Below are 23953 nucleotides of genomic sequence, written 5' to 3' on the forward strand. Positions count from 1 at the left end.
TGAGAACGAACACACACACACACACACACACACACACACACACACACAAAAAAAAAAAAAAAAGCCTGGCTGTTTTGGAAGGCTTTCAGGTAAATGTCAGAATTGCTCAGTCAGTTAAACAGAACTCCATGGATGGCAACTGGTTAGAATAAGTCCAGAAAACAGAAATCAAATGAGAAAAAAATGAGTTGAATCAATGAACTATTAAAAGAAAAATTAAATATGGAGATCACAATGGGAGCAGAGTCTGGGTAAGACTGAAATCATGGGTGCTAGAGAGATGGCTCATAGGTTAAGAGCACTGGCTGCTCTTCCAGAAGTCTTGAGTTCAATTCCCAGCAACCACATGGTGGCTCACCATCACCTGTAATGAGATTTGGTGCCCTCTTCTGGCCTGCAGGCATACATGCAAACCGAACACTGTACACATAATAAATAAATAAATAAATAAATAAATAAATAAATAAATAAATATTTAAGAAAAACAAGACTGAAATTGTGGAGGAACACTGTTGCTTCTTATTTCTGTCTCTTTTGCTGGTGTTTCCCATTTTTCAGTGTAGAAAGTTTTAAAACTAAAGTTTATTCAAGGTCTCATATATGTCTATTGTCAATTCTTCAGAGACAAGCTGCTTTGAAGCCAGTGACAGCAATTGCACACAAACCCCAAGGGGCAGCACCCCTGAAACACAGTATGCACCTATTGCTGAGCATCAAGCTACAGGGACTGGAGTCTACCCTCCTACACCACATCCCCGGAAATTCAAGTCAGTAGCATTCTGGGTTCTCTTGAAAAAAATAAGCATTTCAGAACATTAAAAAAAAAAAAAAATCAGAAAGGCTCTGAGCCAAAAGCTGCCAATGATGAGCTTCCTGGGCCCCAGTGTCAGGGGGTGAGGGATTAGGGCAGGACACTGGTCTCTCATGCACAGGTCCAGACCACATCCTGACCTCCCTCCCATCCATATCCCCCAAACAGGTAAAAGTTCATCAGCTGAGGGAATAAGAACAGGAACCAGAAATAAGAACACCTACACAAGGTGTGTTGGTCATTTACTTAGAGCAAAGTATTAAACCACCACCAAGTCCACCATGTTCACTCATACATTTTAACCAGTAATCACATAAATTAGAGTCCCAAGGAATCATACTTATACAGCATGGCAAGCAGATTTCTCTTTGCCTGAACTAGTCCCCATGAGTGCCTGCTTACGTTGCCATAGCAGTCTTCATCATCCTCTGACATGGCTGGCAAGTAAGCTGTGAGCTTCGGAGGTGTCTGCTGGTGCAGATTCTCCCATGTGATGGATTCAAAGAATGGATGAGCTTTGAGAGGCTCGTACCCTTCCATCTCTTCACAGCCTAAACGCTTTGTGGCATCTAAAACCTTAAATGATAGCCAAGACATGTCACTGTCAGGGTTAAAATGTTAAGTATTTGTTTATTTATTTTGTGCAAGTGTCAAGCCCTGAGACCTTTTGGAAAGAGTAGGGACACTGTGGTCCATACCCCGGCCTGCCTATGCTGTAGTAGAAAAAGCCAAGATTGACCAGGACTCTTACCCTCAACCCAAGACTCTGCCCTTTTCTTTCCACAGGTAAAACAAATCTCAACCTCAAAAGACAGAGGGTGGCAGCAAGCATCTTTTTAAAGCATGCAACTAAAAGTGTTATAAAATGATATGAGCCCTGGTAGGCTGACCACACACCAGGGCAGGCCTCACTCCCAAGACTATCTGGGCAGCACAAACTAGACTTGAAGAAATTCCAAAGCTAGAAAGGGGTGGGAAGATAATAATGGAAGATGTTGGGGAGTGTTTATGTCAAAAACACAATTTCTGAAATTTTCAAAGAGTAAAAATATTGTTTAAAAAAAGAGAGAGAAAGAAAGAAATGCTTACTATTGAAAACAAAAATGCTGCCAGGTGGGTGCACTTGGGAGGCAGAGGCAGGTGGATCTCTGTGAGATAAGGTCAACCTGGTCTACAAAGCAAGTTATAGGACAGCCAAAGCTATTTGCACAGAGAAACCCTGTCTGGGGAAAAAAAAAAAAAAGACAAACAAAAACATAAAAAAAAAAGAGAGAGAGAACACAAAAATAAGAAATGCTAAAAAAATAAATAAATAAAAATAAAAAAGAAAGAAAAGAAATGCTAACTAAAAAAGCCAAGTATGGCATGGCGATGTATAACTATAAGCCTAGCACTCAAGTTGAGCAGGAGGGCTGTCAAGTATTTTAGGATAACTTGGGCCAAACAGCAAGACTCTGTCTCAGAAATAAATAAATGCAAAACTTCTAACACAAGGGGAAAAAATGAACTGACTGCCTCTAAGAACAAAGAAAATGAACAATGAGGCTCTTACTGAGTATAATATCATACCTCTTAAAGGCTGTGGCACAGTCACTCCTATGCCTGCAAAGTTGAATTAAGCCCACTCCGTAATGAGGGAAATGAAGGAAAGAGACCAGAAGAATAGCTGGGAAGAGCCAAACCTGGGCCTACCCATAAATATAGGACCTGGCACTGATTCCCAAAGAAATAGGAAGAAAGGAGATCAGGCTACAAAGCAAAAGGGCTGAGACCCCCAGTTTTTGAACATAAAATGGCACCTCTTTCTCTGGTTCTCTCTGCCTTGTTACTTAGGTTGATCTTTAAAGTCTTCATGTAATTTACACTCTAAAGGTGATATTGGCAGATGTCACTGAAGCAGGATTTACAGCCATCTGCCACTGGAATAAACCCAGTCACTCAGTGGCAATCACTTAAAATGTGACATGATGTTAATGAACACACACGAAATAATAAAGTAACTTCCTCTCTTATTAAAGTCAAGAAATAGGTACTGAGATAAAAATACTTATCTATAATTACTGTCTATCTTAAACACATTTTTCAAAAGGATGGCCATGAGTGTGACAGAAGTCAGAAGGTAGCTATGATGATTCCTTACCACAGAAAATTTAAAATACTTACCAAGAGTTTTTCCACAAGATCTCTTGCCTTAGGAAAGAATTTCTCTGGGAAATCATATTCCAGTTTAATGATCTTCTGAAATATAAGATATTCATTTCTGTGAATTAAAAAAATTGCTGTTATTTGGGCAAGGGTTTTTCAAATCTCTAATACTAGGTACACTTTTACAGAACATCCCAATGTCACCCTCACCTTCCAGGCCAGATCTTACTAAAGTCCCCAGGCACCACATATTCTTAAGTTATGGTGGAAGTTCCTCCCCACTGGGCACAACCTTTGTCCAGACCTCCCAGCAGCTGTTGGCAATGGAGTATGCGGTGATAGGCTCAGAAGCCTAAGATGTACAGAATCCCTCTTACCCGGCTCTGAACGGTGGGAGTCCTGCCACAAGCTGATAGATTATACATCCAAGAGCCCAAAGGTCTGAACTTTAAGAGAGGGAAAACACAAAGAAAAATGGGATTGGTATAATTTAAATGATAAAAAAGGTTCACTTTGCAGTCTCTTGTCTGTACCACTCTACCTTCAGTCTCTAATGTATTCCTATCGCTTAAGACAAGGTTATGTGGGAAGTTTGAATTTGCTTTTCTAAGCATCTCCCTGTGACCTGAGTCAAATGGTACTATACTAGGCAGGAACACTACCAAGTGGTTCAGCTCCCCTGAAGATGTCTATTGAGGGCTAACAACTTCTACATGTCCTTGTCTCATTCTGAGGAGAACATAGTTCATTGCCAACATCATGCTATACCAGGATGCTGCATATCAGGTAAGGTGGGAGTTGAAGAATGCTAACCAGTATTAACAACTTTAGGAGGTCTGAGGGAGAATCTCCTAGTTCTAGGGAGTGGGGCTGGAGAAAAGTTTTGTCCCTGTAGGGTGATACTGCTATAACTAATTCAAATGCTCTCTGGGCATGACTTTGGCTCACCTCAGAAAAGATTCAAAAGCTGGATACATGTGGGGCTCAAAAGGACCTTCCCAGGATGTACACTGTCTTTCCCTTTTTGAACTCTATCAAGAAAGTCCTGCCCCTCTTTTAAAAACATTTAGACTATCCATTTTACTTGTAATTATTTTTTTTTATTGAGATAAGAGTCACTGTGCTGCTCAAGCTGACCCTAAATTCACAAGATTCTCAATCCATCCTCCTGTCTCAGCCTTACATGTGTATCATTCTGAATGTCTGTAAGTAGTTTCTATAATGTAGCTAGATATCCTAGGTGCCCAGCTATCAGGAATCCTGAGGTTAGCCCCTTTCCTGTCACAACACTCTCCTGGCACATCTGGCTTTTCTGTGATCTCTTGGGTCACTGAGATGTCAGGATACACCTGATTTTGCCTTCCATTTCCAGCTGTCCCCAAGTACGAGGTGTATGCAGATTTTGTGGGATGCCAGCAATAATTTGTCATCATAGGATATAGCAACCACCACTCAAGACAACAGTGTAGCCACAGAGGCAAATGTTACAGCCAAGCTCTGTCTTTGCTCTGATGTCACCAGCACTTGCAGGCCAGGGACAGGTAGATTAAGGCACCAAGACTAAGCATAATTCTAAAAATTAGAAATCAGAGTTAAAGATTTGGCAGTGTGATGAAATAAAAAATATTTTACATATAATGTAGCGACTTTGGGGATTTGTTTGCATTTAGTTTTTGAGACAACTGTCTTATGCAGCCCAGGATGGCTAGAGCTATCTCTAGAGCCAAAGAGTGACTTTAACTCCTCCTGATTGGTCTACTTCTACTTACTGGTACAAGTAAGAGGCATGTTATCATGCCTACCTCAGAATTTTTAATGTATTTTATTTTCTGTGTATAAGTGTTTGGTATGTATGTATGTATGTATGTATGTATGTATGTATGTATGTATGTGCACTATGTATATGCAGTGCCCTCAGAGGCCAGAAGAGGGCTTCCTACCCCTTGTGACTGGAGTTACAAATGGTTGTGAGCCACCATGTAGGTGCTAAGAATTGAACATGGGCCTTCTGGTAGAACAATTAGTACTCTTAACCACTGAGCCATCTCTCCAACACCTAGCTTACTATTTTATACACCTGATTTTCTTCAGTGCTTTGTCTAGGTAAAATAGAGAGTGAAACAAAAAAACAAACAAACAAACAAAAAAATCAAGTAGTAAAGTAGCTATATAGAAGCAGGAGAAGGGCCACGGTAAGGTTAAAGCACCCTGGCCTCTCAGGTCCCCTCTAGAATGTGGGAACTCAAGCAGTAAGGGCTTAGGTAGCTTCTTCTCTATGAACTATCTCAGCATTCTGTCATCTGTATTTTGGCTCTGGAAGCAGCATATCAAGGCAAGTCTTGAAACCTTGAAGCAGGAACTCCAGAGCCCCAGCTCTGTTCTGTTTTATCAGAGGGATGAGAAGGTAACCCTAAGGCTAAGCACCTGTATCATCTCCAGGGCACACATAGGCAAATCAGCACCATCCATGGAACAGAATAGGTCAATAAATTATGATACTCTCATGCAACAGAAAAAATGCCAGCTGGAAAAGATGTATGCAAATACTTTTAATGAATCAGGCTATTGATTGCCATGAAAACAAGAGAACTCATACTGGATATATAGTATGACTGTGTGAAAATTTCAAACATTCATAAATGCACTAAAAATAACAAAAAAATACAAACTATCTGGGAACATACATATAGAGTGATGGCTCCCTCAAAACACTGTTCTGATTTCACAATTTCCTTCACTCACATTTTATAGATCTTGGAGAACATGAACCACAAAGAGCAAACATGTATGTACATCCTCCCTGCATGCTGACAGTTCATGTGGCTCACCATACTAGGAAGAGTTGACAATAAGAAAAGCCTTGTCCTTCAGCAACAATATATAGTGGAAAACTGGAAAATAACATCCATCATTTGGCACTGCTAACACTGGCCAGGTCATCTTCTTCACATTAAAGCATGCTAAGTGACATCCCTCACCTTCATCCATTATAGGCTAACACACCCCACCCCAAACTGCAACAGTAAAAAGCTTCAGTGACTAGAGAGATGGCTCAGCAGTTAAGAGCACTTGCTACTCTTACAGAGGACCCAGGTTCAGTTCTCAGTACCCACAATGGCAACTCACAACTGTAATTTCAATTTGAGGGGCTCTGATGCCTTCTCTGCATGTGGTAAACATACATACACAGACGCAAATACTTATACACACTAAAAAACAAAACAACCCAAAAGACCTAGAACAATGTCTGGCCCAAGGTAAGAACTCAAATTCTGATGCCATTGTTTTTCCCCCTGGGCACACGCCCAGATTTTCCAAATCTGTCAATCTCAGAGCTACCTAACCAGATTCCCACATTCATTTACACAGGTGACACCCTTGCAAACTTCTAGAGCAGGATATCTATGTTCAGAACTCACAAGAGGCCAGACATCTGGGGCTAAACCAGATGCAAAGTAGTTTTGCTTAAGACAAGAAGCACCCAGCCACATCTTCAAAGAACAGACCCTGTCTCCTGGACCTGCTCTTCAAACCTTAAATCCATATCCTAGCTGGGTGGTGGCGCATGCCTTAAATCCCAGTACTTGGGAGTCAGAGGCAGGCAGATTTCTGTGAATTTGAGACCAGCCTGGTCTACAAGAGCTAGTTCTAGGACAGCCTCCAAAGCCACAGAGAAACCCTGCCTTGAAAAAATAAAAATAAAAATCCATATCCTAATATGGCTCCTCAGTCTCTAAAGACAGTGCCTTTAGGGTGGCATGGCCTCAGGCTATTGTCTTCCTCCAGAAAGGCCCTTCTTTACTCTCTAACCTCAGATCTTTAAATGAATAAATTAGTAGATAAGTAAATGAATCTCTACCCCTTGGAGGCTGGAGAGATGGCTCAGTGGTTAAAAGCACTGATAGGTCTTCCAGAGGACCTGGGTTCCATTCCCAGAGCCTACATGGTGGTTTACAACCATCCATAACTGCAGTTCCAGGGTATCAGACATCATCCTCTTCTAGTCTCCAGGGATACCACACGCACATGGTGCACAGTCATACACGTAGACAAAATACTCACATACATTAAAACAAACAAAAAACACTAAAAACAACAACAAAAAACCCAAAAAACATGATATTTGTTACTGAGGCCACCACTAAGATCCAGCTGCCTCTCTCACACAACCTCAATGCTATAATCACTACCAAGCTAGAAATTTCTTCCCTCTGTCTCTCTAGGGCGTCTATCGACCTCCAAAGACCCCATGACACTACAATAGGCACAAGCTTGCTATAATCCTGTGGCATGACAGTCACACTTATCCATTTCTTTCCTAGATGAAGATGATCAGCTTTCTACCCAAAAAGCAACAACAAGCAAGGAATTATAAATTACAAAAGTAGAATGCACACATATCAAAGGAAAAGTACATGCTTTAAAAAATAAGCAGAAGACTAACTTCTATGGTCTCATTATGTACCCCCCCCCCCCCCCGCCCCCAGCTGGTCTAGGAACTTGCTATATAGACTAAGATGGCTTTGAACTCAGAGATCTACCTGCCTCTGACTCTTGAGTATTAGGATTAAAGGCATACAACAACATGCCCGACCATTTTTGTTTGTTTTGATGAAAGGTTTCACCATGTATCCCTGACTGGATTTGTACTCATGATTCTCCTAATTCATCCTTTGGGATGACAAGGGATGTATCACTGTACCAAGCTCATACTTAGCTACTTAAGACCTACTAAAATTTCTCTATCAAATAGTAATTCCTCATGACTAAACCTAGTAGATATCACAGAGAGAAGAGAAGGGCAGTTGTATTAAAAACAGGTTACCTCTTACACGCCGACTTCTCTGTGAGCAGCTCTGGAGAAACATACTGTGCTGTTCCTACAAATGAGTTGGCCCTGGCTAAGGAGTGAAGGGGGGAAAAAAAAGAAAAGGTCACACTTGAAAATGCAATTCCTGGCACCCAAGCACACTGGCCCTCTTATGTATTCTTCAGAGTGTCAACATCTAACTATAGTAGATGGGAGCTGGTGGTCAACTGAGTTGGTCACCTGGACTAGATTGAGCAATCAAAGGATACATGCTAGACCCCATCCACCTGGCACCTCCTAACACCCAAATGTAGGTACTCATGACATTCATCCATCATCTTGCCACTACAGCAAAGCAATGTAAGGACAGAGGTCCTGTCTGTGGTGCTCATTGCTGGACCTGTGGCACCTAAATACACACTAAACACACAGCAGGCACAAATAAACAGCTGCAGATCAGGGACCATCCTCTTTTAGTCACCACAGCTTGGGTATTCAAGATATTAGGGCAAAAAGACTTAGGCTTCCAGCCCAGAGACTGTCTACATTCCACTGCCTATAGTTCTGACCCATGAGACACACTCATCTGTAAGCTACAGTGTGGACACCAGATGCTCTGAACCCATATCAGGGGTCCACCTCCCATTCACTCCAGGCTCCTGAGGAGAATGAGAACTCAACTTCCATGGGGCAGATAGAGCTGGGCTACATTTTTATACTTTCAAAAGTGGCTACAGAGCAGTAAGGTTAGTCCTGAGCTGTATTATCAAATTATGAAGAAAATTTACACCAAAAAAGTGTCCAAAGCACAGCCCAGCTGAACAGCCCTTAAGATTGATTCAGGATCACAGCGACATCCTAGCTCCAGGTTTCAGGCAGGAAAAATCAGCACAGGCATGATGGGAAAACAGACAGACTCTCCCCACAAGAAAGAGTTAAGAGATGGGGTGGGTATTTGATTCAACTGTAATGCACCATGTGAACAGAACTTGTTTCATTACCTGAACTCTATTTCATCCCCAGCTGTAATCCTCTCTGGCTCCCATGTACTACTTACTGGCTTACTGTTTGTGGAAACAGGTCAGAAGCCTACTGCACTGTGCTCTTGCATGCTCTTTTCCAAAAAGTAGCCACAGCCATAAAAATCACATACTGCAAAGTGCTTATCAGACTCTTCCTTCCACTAACACAACTGTGCTCCAAGCCTGTGGCCAACCACATCCCATAGTCTTCCTTAACGATGGTCATTCCCTCTCTGGCTGAGATCCCAAGTATAGGCAAAAGGTCCATGTAGCTCAGAAGAATCATGTGCACTTCAGAATCAAGGTCATTTACTAATCTACCAGACAGCTTTCCCTCCCCCAGACAGCATCATCAGTAGGTTATTATCTCTCTACTCTGTGCTGTGGCAGAGTCCTCCAGAGTCCAATTATTCTTTTTTATATCCAGAGTGGCAGTTTCTATCCACTGAGGATGTCAGTGACAGAAGGGCAACAAGCAATCCCACTTTTCTGGTCCAAATGGACTCTCAGCAGCACTGCCCCGACAGTATAGGTGTCACAATGTGATCCAAGTCTATGTACTAACCCTGAACATAACCTGTAATAAATAGGCAAAATTAGCCCTTGCTCATAGAACTTTGCAGGAATCTCCCTGAGGATGCATGGGCCATCACAGACAGCTATATGCATCAGATGGGAAGACAGAAGGATGGGTGAGAGAAAGGCAATGGAGTCCAAGGATGTGCTCTCAAGACACCACCTGCAGGATATATAGATGCCACCAACTCTACCCCTCGTTCACAAGTACCCTATGTTCTATGGAGCAAGAACTAGCAGAGCTATTTTTGGTCCTTCCCTATTAATAGACTTCACACACTATGACACTATGAGAAGCCCAAAGAAATCTCTGTATTACTGATAATAACCACACAATGCAACATGTTGCTCAAAGCTGCTCTCAGCCTTAAGACCAGAACAAGGTTCTCCTGAAAAATCAAGGAAACATACCTTGTTTACTCTCTGGGGATAGCACTTTTGCTGTTCCAAAATCTGTAATCTGGATGTGCATGTCTTCATTTAACAAAATGTTTTCTGGTTTAAGGTCTCTGTAAAAGTAGAATTTTACCATTGAGATGAAATGCTTAAAAGTAGCAGCATTATCACATACTACACATTTGGATGGAAACACAGTAAGGTGATGAACCTTTTCCTTTACAGACCAAGAATATAAGCCCTGAGTTCACATCAAACAAGGGTCAACAGCATAGGATATGACATCTCAAAATCATTTTATAACTGTATCACTTTTATCTTTAAACAGTTGTTACAAACATTTAACACCTCTGACTTCTGATTCTTTCTGCTTCATCCACCACTTTTAGTAACATTTTATTTAACTTATTTTTTTTTAGTTCATAAAGCACATGACCAGAATTAAATAGATACAAATTACAACTGACAAAAAAAGCACCAGATATCTGATCTGCTTAGTGTCACAGGAAGACATATCATTCAAGTTGAACTGATGACCTAGACATGAGCTTTCAAAGTACAGGTTCCTTTCATTTCCAGCCTGTTTTCAGCTTTTTCAGTGAGCCATCACCTGGAAATACCTACATCATAACTTGTATAAAGCCAGCTAATGCTAACCTCAGAAAGCTGGTGTGGCCTCAGAGCCACTGCCCCTAATCATTACAGGGGCTATGATGTACATACCATCTGGAGCAGTGTCCATTACCTGTGAATGATGCCCTTGCCGTGCAAGTACTCTAAAGCAGACACAATCTCAGCCGTGTAAAACCGGGTACAGGTCTCATCAAATGAACCAATTTTGCGGATGTATTTGAGTAACTCTCCATTTTTGGCATAACTAAGCCCAAAATCTGAACATTTGTGGTTAAGGAAAAATATGTTTGTTTTCTAAAAATTAACCTTAAAAGCCCCACAATTGTTTTTTTTTTTTTCTTTCTTTCTTTTTTTTAATCAAATGCATATTGAAGGTACCTATTCTCCAAGATAGTTCCCCTTTTTTGAGTCAGATCCAGGCCCCAGCTCCAAGACCAGGTGCCAGCACAGATTTTCTAAGACAATGACATAGTTCCTAAAAAAAAATGTACACCTTTCAGCCCTGGTGCCCTTCTAGATACATAGTCCTCAGAGGCCTCTGAAAGGAAGCCTCTAGGTGGCTGCTGGACTAACAGACCATGGCCACAGCACTAACAACACATGGACGCTTTAAAGTGCAGAACATAGTTCTGAGGACAGAGTCCTGACAAAACCCCAAGTGACTATCACTGTGACCCTTGTCTGACTTGCTGCATTCCATGTGCTGACAGTCCTGTGCATAAAAGTGACATGCTTTATAACAGTTTTAATTTTCTGATTCATTTGATCTATTTGAGAAATCACAGCTGGAGAGATGAGAAATACCCTCCCCTTGTAACCCCCATCACACACACCCACGCTTCAATATGTTCTGCTTATGCTTTTTTCTTCGAAGGGGACTGAACACTGACAAGAAACAGCTACTGATGACTGTTTTCCTCCAAAGCACTAAAGATTTGTGCTTTTTACTGGCAATCTGCAGGTACCACACCTCCCTGGCAGCCTGGGATACAGGGCCAGAATGCTGAGCAGCAGTTCTGAAGCCAAGATTGAAGTTCACACAGAAGCCAAGGTGGACTTCCTGCTTCATTCTGGCTTTTGCACTCCTGCCAACCACCAAGGAGCGAGCCTGGGGCTCTGTGGAAAAGAAACAAACCCAAAAGAGAAAGGACTACAACTAACGCTGGTAAAGCTGCTCCTGGCCAGGCCCATCTCTGACCACCTACCTATGCCTCTCAACCCTAACCCTAGCAGAGACCTTCAGGCCCCGCTGTATCCTGTCTGCTCCCTCAACAGGGAGGCAGATGCCATGTCTTGGCTAGTTTTATGTCAAATGACACAAGTCAGTCATCTGAGAAGAGAGAATCTCAATTAAAAAACTGCCTTCCTAAGATTTGCCTGTAAGACTGCAGGGCGTTTTCTTAATTGGTATGGGAAGGCCCAGCACATTGTGGGTGGTACCATCCCTGGAAAGGTAATCCTGGGGTGTACAATAAAGCAGGCTGAAAAAGCCATAGGGAGTAATCCAGTCAGCAGCACTCCTCCATGGCTTCTGCAACAGCTGTCTTGAGATTCCTGCCCTGATTTGCTACCCTGACTTCCCTCAGTGACATACTATGACGTAGAACTCTAAGCTGAAATAAAACCTTTTCTTCCCAAGTTGTTTGTAGTCAATGGTGTTTTTATTATATCAGCAGAAGCCCTAGGGCATGCCATGGAGTCACAAAGTCTAGCCTGACATACCATAGGCTTGCAGCAGGGCCTCACCAGTTAGGAGCTCAGGTATAAGGCCACAGCCATGGAATCAAGGGAACAGGGAGTAACTTCTCTTTCTGGCTTCATTGTTTTACCCTTTATCTGACCCTTCACTGGTTCCTGGTTCCTCTGAGAGAGATACCTGTGGGTCTCTGCTCAGGAGGGAAGCAGAGGCAAGTTGTCTTAAACATAGCAGGTGCCTGGGAGGGATTATTTCTCAGGCTGCTGGTTCTCTGCAATCATATCTTTCCCTATTCCAAAATGTTCTTTTAGATTTCATCAATCTAGTATGCATCCTAAGAACATCCTCCACCCCCTTGGCCATAGTCAGTGCTCCAGGGAAGCAAAAGCTGTCACAGACTAGGTAAGTCCCTGGGAGGGTAGGCACAAACCAACTGCCTTAACATAGCCTAAGAATCCAGTGTGTGCAATCTAGAAGAGAATAAGCAACTGACTCAAGTTCACAATGGACAGGACTAGAACCCAGTTCCGTAGTCCTGACTCCATGCTGCAAATGAGGCATCATGAGGACAAGCAAGTGCAGACTGCTCTGGTGGGAGTTTAAAGATGATGGATGGGGTAGAAAGCACCTATGTCTGAGAACTCTTTGGTCTTCATCTGTGTGTAAAAAGGTTGCACCACTGGCTCTGACCTAGCCAAGACTACACCAAGACAGGGAAAACATTATGTCTGACCAAGCCCCGGAACTCACTTTCCCAGGTCCCTATATTAAATCTGATGAAGAGCCCTCAACAGTCCCTGTGTGATCCATCTGTCTGTTTTCAGTCTATGGCAGAGGTATCCCCAGCCTCTGCCTCATCTTACCTGTCCTGAATGGGTGTGGGTTCATTCTGTTTCTCTTGAAGGTAATGAAAAGTAAATACACAAGGACTAGTCTCTCTCCTACACTTGAAACTATGACTAAATAAAGGACAGTGTCATATCTGGGCATTTCTTCATGCAAAAAGTTTCATTTTTCTTTCTCAATGCAATGTATAGTGAGGATTCCCAGTGAGGCAAAAGCCACTGGATCTCATTCTCATGGGAGGTAGGTGAGCCATTAAGACCTTCTGGATCTTAGACCAAGAACAGTATGTGCCATTAAACAAAGACCTAGAGTTCTTTCCACCTGAACTGACATGGCCAGTCTCATTTAGAAATCACATAGTAAGGACACTCTGGTCTGGCTTCTGAGCTATGATTCTACCACTGTGACCCTGACAGAAGATGAAGTCAAGCATGTGTAATTCTGTCTTGGCTATCCACAGTCTTGATACAATCTGGTGTCTCCTCGAGGGTGCATGTGACTAGAGGCTTGGTCTCCAGGTGGTAGGACTATGGGGTCAGGGGATCTTTAAGCAGCAGCATGTCTTTGGATCACTGGGCTCCTGAGACTCACTAGTAATTGGAAATTCTTCAAAGAGTGTCATAGCCGGGAGGTGGTGGTATATACCTTTAACCCTGGCAACACAAAGAAACCCTGTCCCCAAAATTTAAGTAAATAAATAATTAATTTTAAGAGGGGGGGATTTCCATGAAAGTAGTAAGTCCAACTACACCTACGTACTCTGCCTCCTGCCTTAAATGATCCTTCCTTCATACATGATCCACCATCTACTATATACCATAAGACTACAGCACCATGCACGCCATTTGGACACTCAGCCTTCTGTGACCTGTGAACTAAACAAATCTCTTCCCTTTAAAGAACTAGCTGCCCCAGACATTTTGTTGCAGTGACACAAAGCTGACTAGTAACAGAGCTTCAAGTCCAACAAAAAGCACTGTGCTAAGGACTGGCAGAAAAGCTCAGGCCTGAGCCTGGACTTCCATGGACTCAAAAGGGGGTACTTTCATGCACAGGGAACATGAAAGTGGAATTAAGGTAGGTTCAGAGAGATATGTAATGAAATATAAAGAGGCCACTGATGACTGTGGGGGACAAGGGATGATAGTGGGAAACAGTAAGCTCTACTTACTCTAAAGACCACCATCATCAACACATTTGTTCTCCTGGAACCTACTGGACCTTCCTATTTAAAAAATAGGAGCTGGAGAGATGGCTCAGTGGTTAAGAACTAGCTGGTCTTCCAGGGGTCCTGAGTTCAATTTCCAGCAACCACGTGGTGGCTCATAACCATCTATAATGAGATCTGGTACCCTCTTCTGGCCTGCAGGCATACATGCAGACAGAACACTGCAAGCATAATAAAATAAATAAATGTTTTTTAAAAATAAAATAAACAAGCCCTCCGGGAAAAGCCCATTTGGTCTGTCTCTACTGACTGCCTCACCTCTGTCATAAACTTTGGCCCCAGGGAAACTGCCGGTCCAACTCTCAACAACTTGTTCATGGGCTAATCCTCTGGCCAGGGACAGGCCACTTACTAGGTTGCCAGGCTGGGCAACTAGGCAGCCCCTCATCAGAAACTATGTGATCTGTGGCCTCTGATCTCCAGGCTCCCAGAGTCTTCTGAGTGCTGGTCAACTGGCTGACAACTCTTATCTGCACATCACCTCCCCGAAGGCTTTGCTAGCAGCCACCCACTGGCTCACTGAGACCTCAGACAAGCACCAGCACATACACCAAATGACACCCTATTCCCATCTAGCCACTGCCCAGTCTCTCCAGGCTCAGTAACAGATGACAGTGTAGACCAGGCTCTGAAGGCAAACACTAGTAGACATCTAACTTTTCTTTCCCCAAGTCTGGACCACAGGCACCAGAATTAGAGCAAACTCCATACCCCTCACTAAGAGAAAATCCAGAATTGGTAGCAGAACTTCACAGCTCAGAAACCTGGCCCACTGAGGAACCCACATGCTTCTGCCTTCATACATCTACAAGGCTCAAAGACCCACACACTCCAGACACCAACACCTGTCCTTCCAACTTATCCTACTACCTGAACATCTGTAACAGTTTTTAATACAAGCTCTCCCAAAGCATAACCAATCCCATGAAGAAGGTAGAGCCTTCCCTTACAGCATTTTGCCCCTCTCCCCGTAAATAAGCTCTAAATGGAGGGGGAGAGCACAAGCAGATGCATCTAGCAGAAGAAGCCAGGGATGTCATTAAAAGTGGAAGCAGATGGAGGGTGTGGTGGTGCATGCTTTTAGTCCAGCACTAAGAAGGCAGAGGCAAAGAGATCTTGGTGGGCTCGAGGGCAATCTTATCTACATAGTGAGTCCCAAGACAGCCAGCAAATGCTATGCAGAGAAACCTTGTCTCGAAATAATAAATAAGTAAATAAAACACAGGAAAAAGAGGAATGTGGGCAGCAACAATGGACATACATGCAAGTGAATCTGCTAGAAAGGCAATTTAAACAGCCCTAAGGAGTTGGAGGGGCTGAGCAAGACCAGCAGTAGACAGAGCTACAAAAGGATAGCACTCTGGGTTCCTGAACTTCTCAAATGCCCAGTCAGGTTGTTCTTCTGACCAAACTCAGTACCTTAGGACAGAAGAAGGTATGGAGAAGTTGATACCAACTCTAGAAACTTGAGGAAGCTCAAAATCATTTTTTCTCTCAAGCCCTCACTTTTCAAAAACAGGAGTCAATAATACCTAACAGACATTCCAAAACATTTGCTAGAGAAATGAGGGGACATTTCTGCATCAATGTCCAGCAATCACAGCTAAAACAAGACTCCATTAGATACATTATTTATCGATAAACACCAACACTGTGGGATGGTTTCCCCTTCGGAGAGGGCACACTGGCAAGAGCCTCAGTCATGTGCTGGTACTGTCTGTTGCCTCCAAGGATATCAGTCCCCATGGGGAATCCATGCTGTGCCCTTTCAAGGAACAAACAATGTAGTCACTAATCTAAAACACAAGGTAGTTTTCAGACAGCACTGACCATGCAAAGGATACACAACTTTTCGTCGTCTTGAAATGTAAAGTAAAGTTTCACAAAGAATGGGTGATCCAGGCGTGACATCACATCTCTCTCTCTAGTTACATACGGGACTTTGTTCTCTTTTATAATATGACGTTTCTCCAGAATTTTAACTTAGAAAATGTGAAAAACAGTAAATTTATAAAAGTAACTGACATAAACTGAAGCTTTCCCAAAATCACCCACTCAAGCTTTCATGGTCTAGAAGACTAACCTTTATCATAGACTGAAATCAGCATAGGCCCTACCACTACCCACACTGCCTGCCATATGTACAAAAGTGGCACTACCCCTGAATCCTAGACACACAGCTCACTGGAGTTAGTACTTACTAGCGTATTCTCTGGAAGTAGCCAGTTCTCGGGCCAGAACAACCTGGTTTGGGGAAAGAAAAAAAACACAGTGTAATAATGAGATGAGTCTAGTAAGTCACTGTCACTCTGCACAGGTTGCCCAATCCATACACACAATTTGAAGTTACATTTAAAGTTACATTGGATCCTATACTAACAAACATATCAAAAAGTCACTGCTTGTGTTAATATGGTCTAATAGTTAACAGCAACATGGTAACAAACATTAAATGATAAACAGTAATTGTGCCATCATTTTCAAAAGTTCATAATTGGTTAGCTACCAGAAGTTCTTAAAGTATAGTCAAAGTATAAATTTAAGAACCAATAGTGCACACCGATAATCTTAATACTCGGAAGTCAGAGGCAGGAGGATTCCAAGCTCCAGGCAACTCTGTTACACTGTAAGAGCCTGTCTCAACACACCCTATCACAAACAAAAAAGAATTTTATTGACGGACAAGTCCAAATATCACCACAGTGGGTACTGGAAATTTCTTCAGAAAAATAACTTCAAGAATATGTCTTGCCAGGTGGTAGTGGCACACGCCTTTAATCCCAGCACTTAGAAGGCAGTGGCAGGTGGAGCTCTTGAGTTTGAGGCCAGCCTGGTCTACAGAGAGAGTTCCAAGACAGCCAGGGCTACACAGAGAAACCCTGTCTTAAAAAAACAAAACAAAACTAATGAAAGAGAGGCAGGCAGGCAGGGAGGGAGAGAGGAGAGAGACAGACAGACAGAGAGGAGAGAGAGAGGAGAGAGAGAGAGAGAGAGAGAGAGAGAGAGAGAGAGAGAGAGAGAGAGAGAGAGAATGACTTCCCAATATAGATCCTGGTAAAAAGCTGCCCTTGACTTAGGCTACTCCAAATAATTGCTGTCATATATTTCATATTTCATTTAATGGCATGAACATAGTTATGGCTGTACTGTGTACCAAGAACTAAAACAGCACAGAACAAACCATCTTAACAGAATGTTCTCTACACAGAGCACACCTCTGTCTGTGAGACTCTGCTTCAGGGATACAGTACCAACAAACCCTGGGCACACCTGAGGCATCAGACTGAAAGGAGCCAACAGGCCCAAGGTTTAGCCAGAACTTCAAGGGGCAGCTTTGCCCCAAAATGGCTGATAAATGCAAATGAGTGGGGGGTTTTTTGTTTGTTTGTTTTGTTTTTTAGATACCTGAAATGATAGGCTGAGAATCAAAGAGCAAATAAAACATGCCCCAAGAATCACTGGGCCTGGTGGAAAAACCTTTAGAAGGCCACAGGGCAAGGTCACCTGGCTCCTAGTTGTTAGTCGTATCCTGTGACAGAAATCCCTAAACACAGTCCTGGAAAAGCACTATGAGATGCCCACAGCCACCAGGAAGAACAAGGTAGAATTGAATGTATTTAAGTAGAAAGATCTCAAAGAACTTTCTGAGGGAACATGAGATATATATATATATATATATATATATATATGAATGACTCACAGCCACTAGGGTGAGAGGAGCAGGCTAGAGTAGTGTATCCCCCTTGGGAATGGAGACTAAATAGATATTCACATTCCTTCATGAGCATGCATGCTTAGCTTCTTATGTATGAACAGGAAAGAGGAGCTGCTGGAAGAGTACTTTGGTTTATTGGAATCCTTTCTGAGGAGGGAGTTCTTTATTTGTCTGTTTACTGGGGTTGGGGGGGGGCACTAGGTTTCATTATGTATCCTTGGCTGGCTTGAAGCTCACTGTGTAGACCAGACTGGCCTTGAACTCATAGAGATCCACCTGTTTTAGCCTGCTGAGTGCTAGGATTAAGGGCATATGCCATCATGCCCAGCTTGTGAGCTGATTTCTAAACTTAGCATTTCATAAGCAGGTTTCCCACAGAACAGAGAGAGTCTTCTAGAGAACTGCAAGGGACATGTTGCTCCATGTCACCAGGGGTGATGTCATTACTATCTTGGATGTGACATGTACTTTAGGGCCTTTCTGCTCTCTAGCTCCAGTTTCAGGTTCTGCCAAGTGAATATCCTGCTCAATCTGGTTAACTGTATGCCCTTTATTCCTCCCCTGGAAATCTAATTTGAGTGCTCACTATTTCAAGAATAGAGCTGAATCAGTGTAACACCTCATTTGAGATCCAGAACTACGGATTTCAAAGAGCCAGGAAACAACTTCCCGCTTGCAGTGCTTTCCTGAGTACCTCATGGCATGAGTTCAAAATAGCACTGAATAACAAGGATGACTGCCATTTACATCCCTGTGAAGAAAAACATAAAGGAGTGAACTGAAAAAAGAGCTTCACTGGAACATCATCTGCAGCTGAGCTCAGTACCCAGGGATCTCAAAGCAGCTTCCTCTCCCTATAAGCCGTGGTGAGTTCCAGAGGCACAGGAACAACCTTCATGGTTGAAGGCTTTTTTTCATAAGGCCACAATCCTTCCATAGACAAAATTACTTCACCAGAGTTGCTACTTAAGATTTAAACCTTACAGTGTAGGAGCCAAAGTTAATTTAAAATGAAATGTTTAGAATATAAGTGTTCTTTGTATTTTAGAATCTTTCATAAATATAAAGAGAAAAAAAATTCAGCAAGTCATCCTGGCACTCATCTTTAATGTGTGCACTCAGGAAGCAGAGGCAGGCAAATCTCTCGGAATTCAGGCCAGCTTGATCCACATAAAAGTTCTGGGCTAGTTAGGGGTAGGTAATGAGACTTTGTCTCAAAAAAATAAAGACAAGAAGAGAAAACAAATTGCACATATGGATTCTTCATAAAGTCAGGTATAAGGAAGACTGGTTGTTTAGAAACGCTCTACAAGTTAGGTCCCTCTGCAACTACCCTGGAATGTCTATTTCAGATTGGAGATGGAACATAGAAATCTGTTTCACTGGCAGCTATTTGGAAGTGAGAGTGACCCGTGGACCACTCTGCAGAAATACCCACTCGGCCTGGAAGTTACAAAAAACCCTGGAGGTCAACAACTTAGTGTCATAGTTTAGTCCTAAAACAAACAGGCATTTAAAAAGGTCACTGAATGTTACAGAAAGTCTCCAAAAAAAAAAAAAAAAATACTAACGCTTGCCTGCTGATGGTGGCACTGCCTTTAATCCCAGCACTCAGGAAGCAGAGACAGGCGGATCTCTGTGAGTTTAAGGCCAACCTGGTCTACAAAGTGAGTTCCAGGACATCCAGGGCTGTTACACAGAGAAACCCTGTCTCAACAAACAAACAAAACAAACAAACAAATGATACTAGCTTTCAACCTAAGTAACTAAAAGCTTCCTGTGGCCTGTCCAGTAAGACAGGACGATATAGAACATATATGCCCATGCTGCCTTAACTGTAGTTTTAAGGCAATATAAATCAATAGCTGCTTTTGTTTTTGAGACAGGCATTCAATATGTTACCAAGAGGCCTTAAACTTCCAGGTTTAAGCTCCTCAGCCTCCACCTCCTGAGTATATGGAGTAAAGGTATGAACCAAAACAGAAAAGAATCCAGTTTAACCATGCTTTCTTCAGGAGGTCTTCTGGAGAAGTCTACTCCCTCCAAGACTCTAGTGGTACTCACAGCAGAAGACAACCACAAGGGCATGAAACCACCTCCTGGGAGAACAATGTCTGACCAGGTGTTCTCAATAGTCAGTGATCCCAAGAGAACCCTGTGCTCAAAAAGCAACAGCAGTAGAGGCACATACTCACTGTGGAAAAAGAGCCCTCTCCAAGAATTTTCCCAAACTTGAAGTCTTCAGGCCGTTTCTTTCGAGGTTGTGGTGGCAGCTGGGCAGGGTGCTGCTGCAAGGGGTTGGTACTTGGTCGGGCTTCAGCTGTGGTGCCATCCATGGTGGGTCCCTGCCTGCTAACACCACTAGGAATGCCAGGGGCTGAGCTGGACTCAGTCTGGGACCTCACCATTGATGGTGACGGACAGGAACACAGCACCACACTGGACTGAATGGGAACAGCATCATACTGCAAACACAGAGGAAAGAGGTAAGTGTCAAGTAGCTCTCTTGTCCTGAGCACATGAGCCCAAGAGCAAGCACTTTATTATGGTACTGCTGAAGGCAGGACAGCACATCTATCTGACTCTGGGTGTCCACTGGAGCCAAAGTCCTTCCCTCCCTCTTCCTTGCTCACAACCAGGCATGTCCTCACATCTCCCTCAGCACTACTCCAACTATCTCCAAGGCTAAGGTAAGCAGACATAGTATTGTGCATCTGCAATTCTGGAGTATGTTTACTTTATACAGTCACCCAATACTGGCAAGACTTATGATGAAGCAAGAATACTCATACAATTATGGTTAGTGCCCAAAACTAGTGTTACTGTTAACATGCTTTTGGAAAGCAATTTGGCAATTGTTAACAAAATGATGATAGAACAGTCAATGAAACAGAAATATGAAAGATGAGAGGAAATCACACTTAGAAACATAAGCAAGGTGTGGTGGTGAACACCTGTAACCCTAGCATGCAGAAAAATCATGGCTTGCTTCGGGGCCAGCCTGGGCTAATAGCAAGATCATACACCCAAAAAAGAATGTGGGGCTAGGTGGTGGTGGCACATGCCTTTGATCCCAGCACTAGGGAGACGGAGGCAGGTGGGTCCCTGTTAGTTTGAGACCAGCCTGGTCTACAGAGCAAGTTCCAGGACAGGCTCCAAAGCTACAGAGTGAAACCCTGACTAGAAAAGCAAAAAGAAAACAACAACAAAAAAAGAGGTGGGGTAGGGGTGGGAAAGAGGTACACAGAGAAAGGAATTAAGTACTCATAGCTAAACTTGCAGTATGTAAAATTGTACCCACATCCATAAAGTCTTCTCTTCAGCTCTGCCCTTGGTATAGCCTCACAGTGGTGACACTATTCTGACTATAAAAGACAGGGAAGATATAGCTCAATCAGTAAACTACCTGATTTATAAGCATGGGACCTAAATTCAATCTGTAGAATTAAAACAAAAAAAATAAATGGGGACTGGGGCTATAGCTCAGTAGTACAGCAGGTATCTAGCATGCATAAGGTTCTGGGTTCAATAACTAGTACCCCTGCACCCCCCCCAAAAAAATCAACAAAAAGCAAAAACTGGTAATCCATCTTTAATCTCAGCACTGGGAAAGTGGAGATAAGCAATTGCTGGGGCACTAACTGTCCAGCCAGCTTAAGTCTAATTGTCAAGTCCCAGGCCAGTAAGACCCTGTTATTTAAAAAAAAAAAAAAAAAAAAGTAAGAAAAATTTAAAAATAAAAGCTAAAAAACTAAAAGCTTGGGGCTGGAGAGATGGCTCAGTGGTTAAGAGCACCCACTGCTCTTCCAAAGGATCTGGGTTCAATCCCAGCACCCACATGGCAGCTCACAACTGTCTGTAACTCCACGATCTGACACCCTCACACATACATGCAGGCAATGCACATAAGGTAAAAAATAAAGAAAGAAAGAATTTAAAAAAAAAAAACAACTAAAAGCTAAAAAAAAAAAAAGGGTAGAGCTGGGCAGTGGTGATGCAAGCTTTTAATCCCAGTGCTGCAGAGGCAGGCAGATCTCTCTGAGTTTGAAGCCAGCCTGGACTAAAGAGAGAGTTACAAGGCAGTCAGGGCTGCACAGAGAGTCCCTGTCTCGAAGAAAACAAAAAGAGGGGAGGAGGAGAATAGACTGCATACTGTCCAAGTACATACACCACACACCCCCACCCAACCATCATAAAATGAACTCAGTATATCCCTGTTACTCAGGTGCTAGTCTCTAACAGCCCTCACTCAAGAACTCCAGCAAACTAATATAACCCAGTTCTAGAGTGCTTACCTGGCATGCATGAGGCCTTATGTTCAATTCCCAGCATTATCCAAAAGAAAATTTAAAAGTGCACAACTTTATGGAATCAGGTCCTGAAACCACCTGCCTGTTCTGATCACACATGACCCATTCAAAAACTGAAAGCTGTCTGTTCAGAAAGAATAAGCTGAACGTCAGAAAAAGCCATGAGTCCACAATGACACGAAGATAGGTTGGCTAAGTAGACTGAATGGATGTTAATTTCTATAAGCAATGCAGTATGTTGGTGTATGAGTTCATTAGGACAGAAAAGATGATTGCTTTCTAGATAAACAAGGAAGGAAAAAGGAAATACAGAACCATAAAGAACCAGGGCTCTGGAAACACAGTAGGACAGGTGGGCACACAGTAACCAAGAATGAGCAAAGGAAAGCTCAGCTACCAAGGGCTAAAGGAGATGCTCATCCTGAGATCACAAAAAGCGTAACAAATCTAGAAAGAACATCTTGTGACTTGAACATGATGAATACCAAGGTAGAGAAGAGAGCAGCAGATGATAACACAGTAGGGTATCTTGGCTACCCCCACAGTGCAGTGTGTGAGCCTGGGCTCCTAAGAGCAGCCTCCTCAAAAGGCCAAAACAGCAGAAATATACTCCCAAGGGTTCTAACTAAGCAACCACCATCAGCAGCCTTGTACCTGCTCTGTGGCAAGATGAAACAACTTTTTATTTTGGGTGGATCTGTGGATCATCATGCTACGTAAAGTATAAAAAAAATGAAGGAGCTAACCAAACACATTACCAATGAAGTATGACCACCTGACTACAATAGGGGTCTAAGAATCTCAGCAGGAAATTAAGTTTTCATTTTTCTGTGTGTGGAGCAGTGTTCAAAGTCTCAATGAAATTAACAGCAAATGTGGGGCTTAATAAATTGAATAAAAAGGAACACATCAATTCTAGCCACGTACTTCCCATACACAAAACCCCTTAGACAAGAGATGTCCTTGGCTAAATGAGTAAAAGTTTATACTGTTCAAGCCTGATGACCTGAGTCCAGATTCTTGGAAGTCACGTAAAAACCAGATGCACACCATTTTGTCTGTTATACATCTGTAATCTCAGCATTTCTATGGAGAGATGGGAGGTAGACAGAAAAATTCTCCAGAAGCCCTTGACTAGCTAGCCTGGAGTATGTAACACAGTAGCAAACAAGAAACTCTGCCTCAAACAAGGTAGACAATGAATACTGGTACTTGAGGCTGTTCTTTGACCACCTCATATACACCATGGATGGCACAAACACACTCTCACACATACACACTTATACACACACTACATTGCACACAAAAAATAAAAATAAATTTTAAGAAGTCTTGAACATAATTACTCTTTCCATCTTAGAAATTCAACCTAAAAAAATGAGGTAATGGTATTTTAAGGGCAGATTCATAAACTAATACATAAACTAATTCATAAACTAATCCCGGGAGGTGGTGGCGCACACCTTTAATTCCAGCACTCAGGAGCCAGAGGCAGGCAGATCTCTGTGAGTTCAAGACCAGCCTGGTCTGTAAGAGCTAGTTCCAGAACAGCCTCCAAAGCTACAGTGAAACCCTGTCTCAAAAAACAAAACAAAACCATAGTTGCCAGAGGTATGGTTCTACGGTAACACACTTGCCTAGAAAGTACAAGGCCCTAGTTCCATGCCCAGCACTACTGTAGCTTTGGATATTTCAGCTAAAGCTGAGACCTGCTTAGATACTCAAGGCAAATAGGTAAGCCAAGGTATACACACTTAGTGGAACA

At 42.7% G+C, this 23953-nt stretch overlaps 1 protein-coding gene across 1 annotated transcript in view; it reads right to left on the bottom strand.

Moving 5' to 3' along the window:
* Positions 1–23953, bottom strand: part of Pdpk1 (3-phosphoinositide dependent protein kinase 1) — a 62638-nt gene that overhangs the window by 15106 nt on the left and 23579 nt on the right. The window contains exons 2-10 of the mRNA XM_027424893.2: positions 20074–20343; positions 16365–16407; positions 16008–16145; positions 10506–10650; positions 9776–9873; positions 7782–7857; positions 3334–3402; positions 2975–3071; positions 1214–1387 (exon numbers count right to left, since the gene is read on the bottom strand). Of these exons, the coding sequence (XP_027280694.1) occupies positions 1214–1387; positions 2975–3071; positions 3334–3402; positions 7782–7857; positions 9776–9873; positions 10506–10650; positions 16008–16145; positions 16365–16407; positions 20074–20343 (1110 nt within the window). The remainder of the gene's footprint in view (positions 1–1213; positions 1388–2974; positions 3072–3333; positions 3403–7781; positions 7858–9775; positions 9874–10505; positions 10651–16007; positions 16146–16364; positions 16408–20073; positions 20344–23953) is intronic.

Source organism: Cricetulus griseus, chromosome 7 (genome assembly GCF_003668045.3).
Source record: "Cricetulus griseus strain 17A/GY chromosome 7, alternate assembly CriGri-PICRH-1.0, whole genome shotgun sequence".
Taxonomy (NCBI): domain Eukaryota; kingdom Metazoa; phylum Chordata; class Mammalia; order Rodentia; family Cricetidae; genus Cricetulus; species Cricetulus griseus.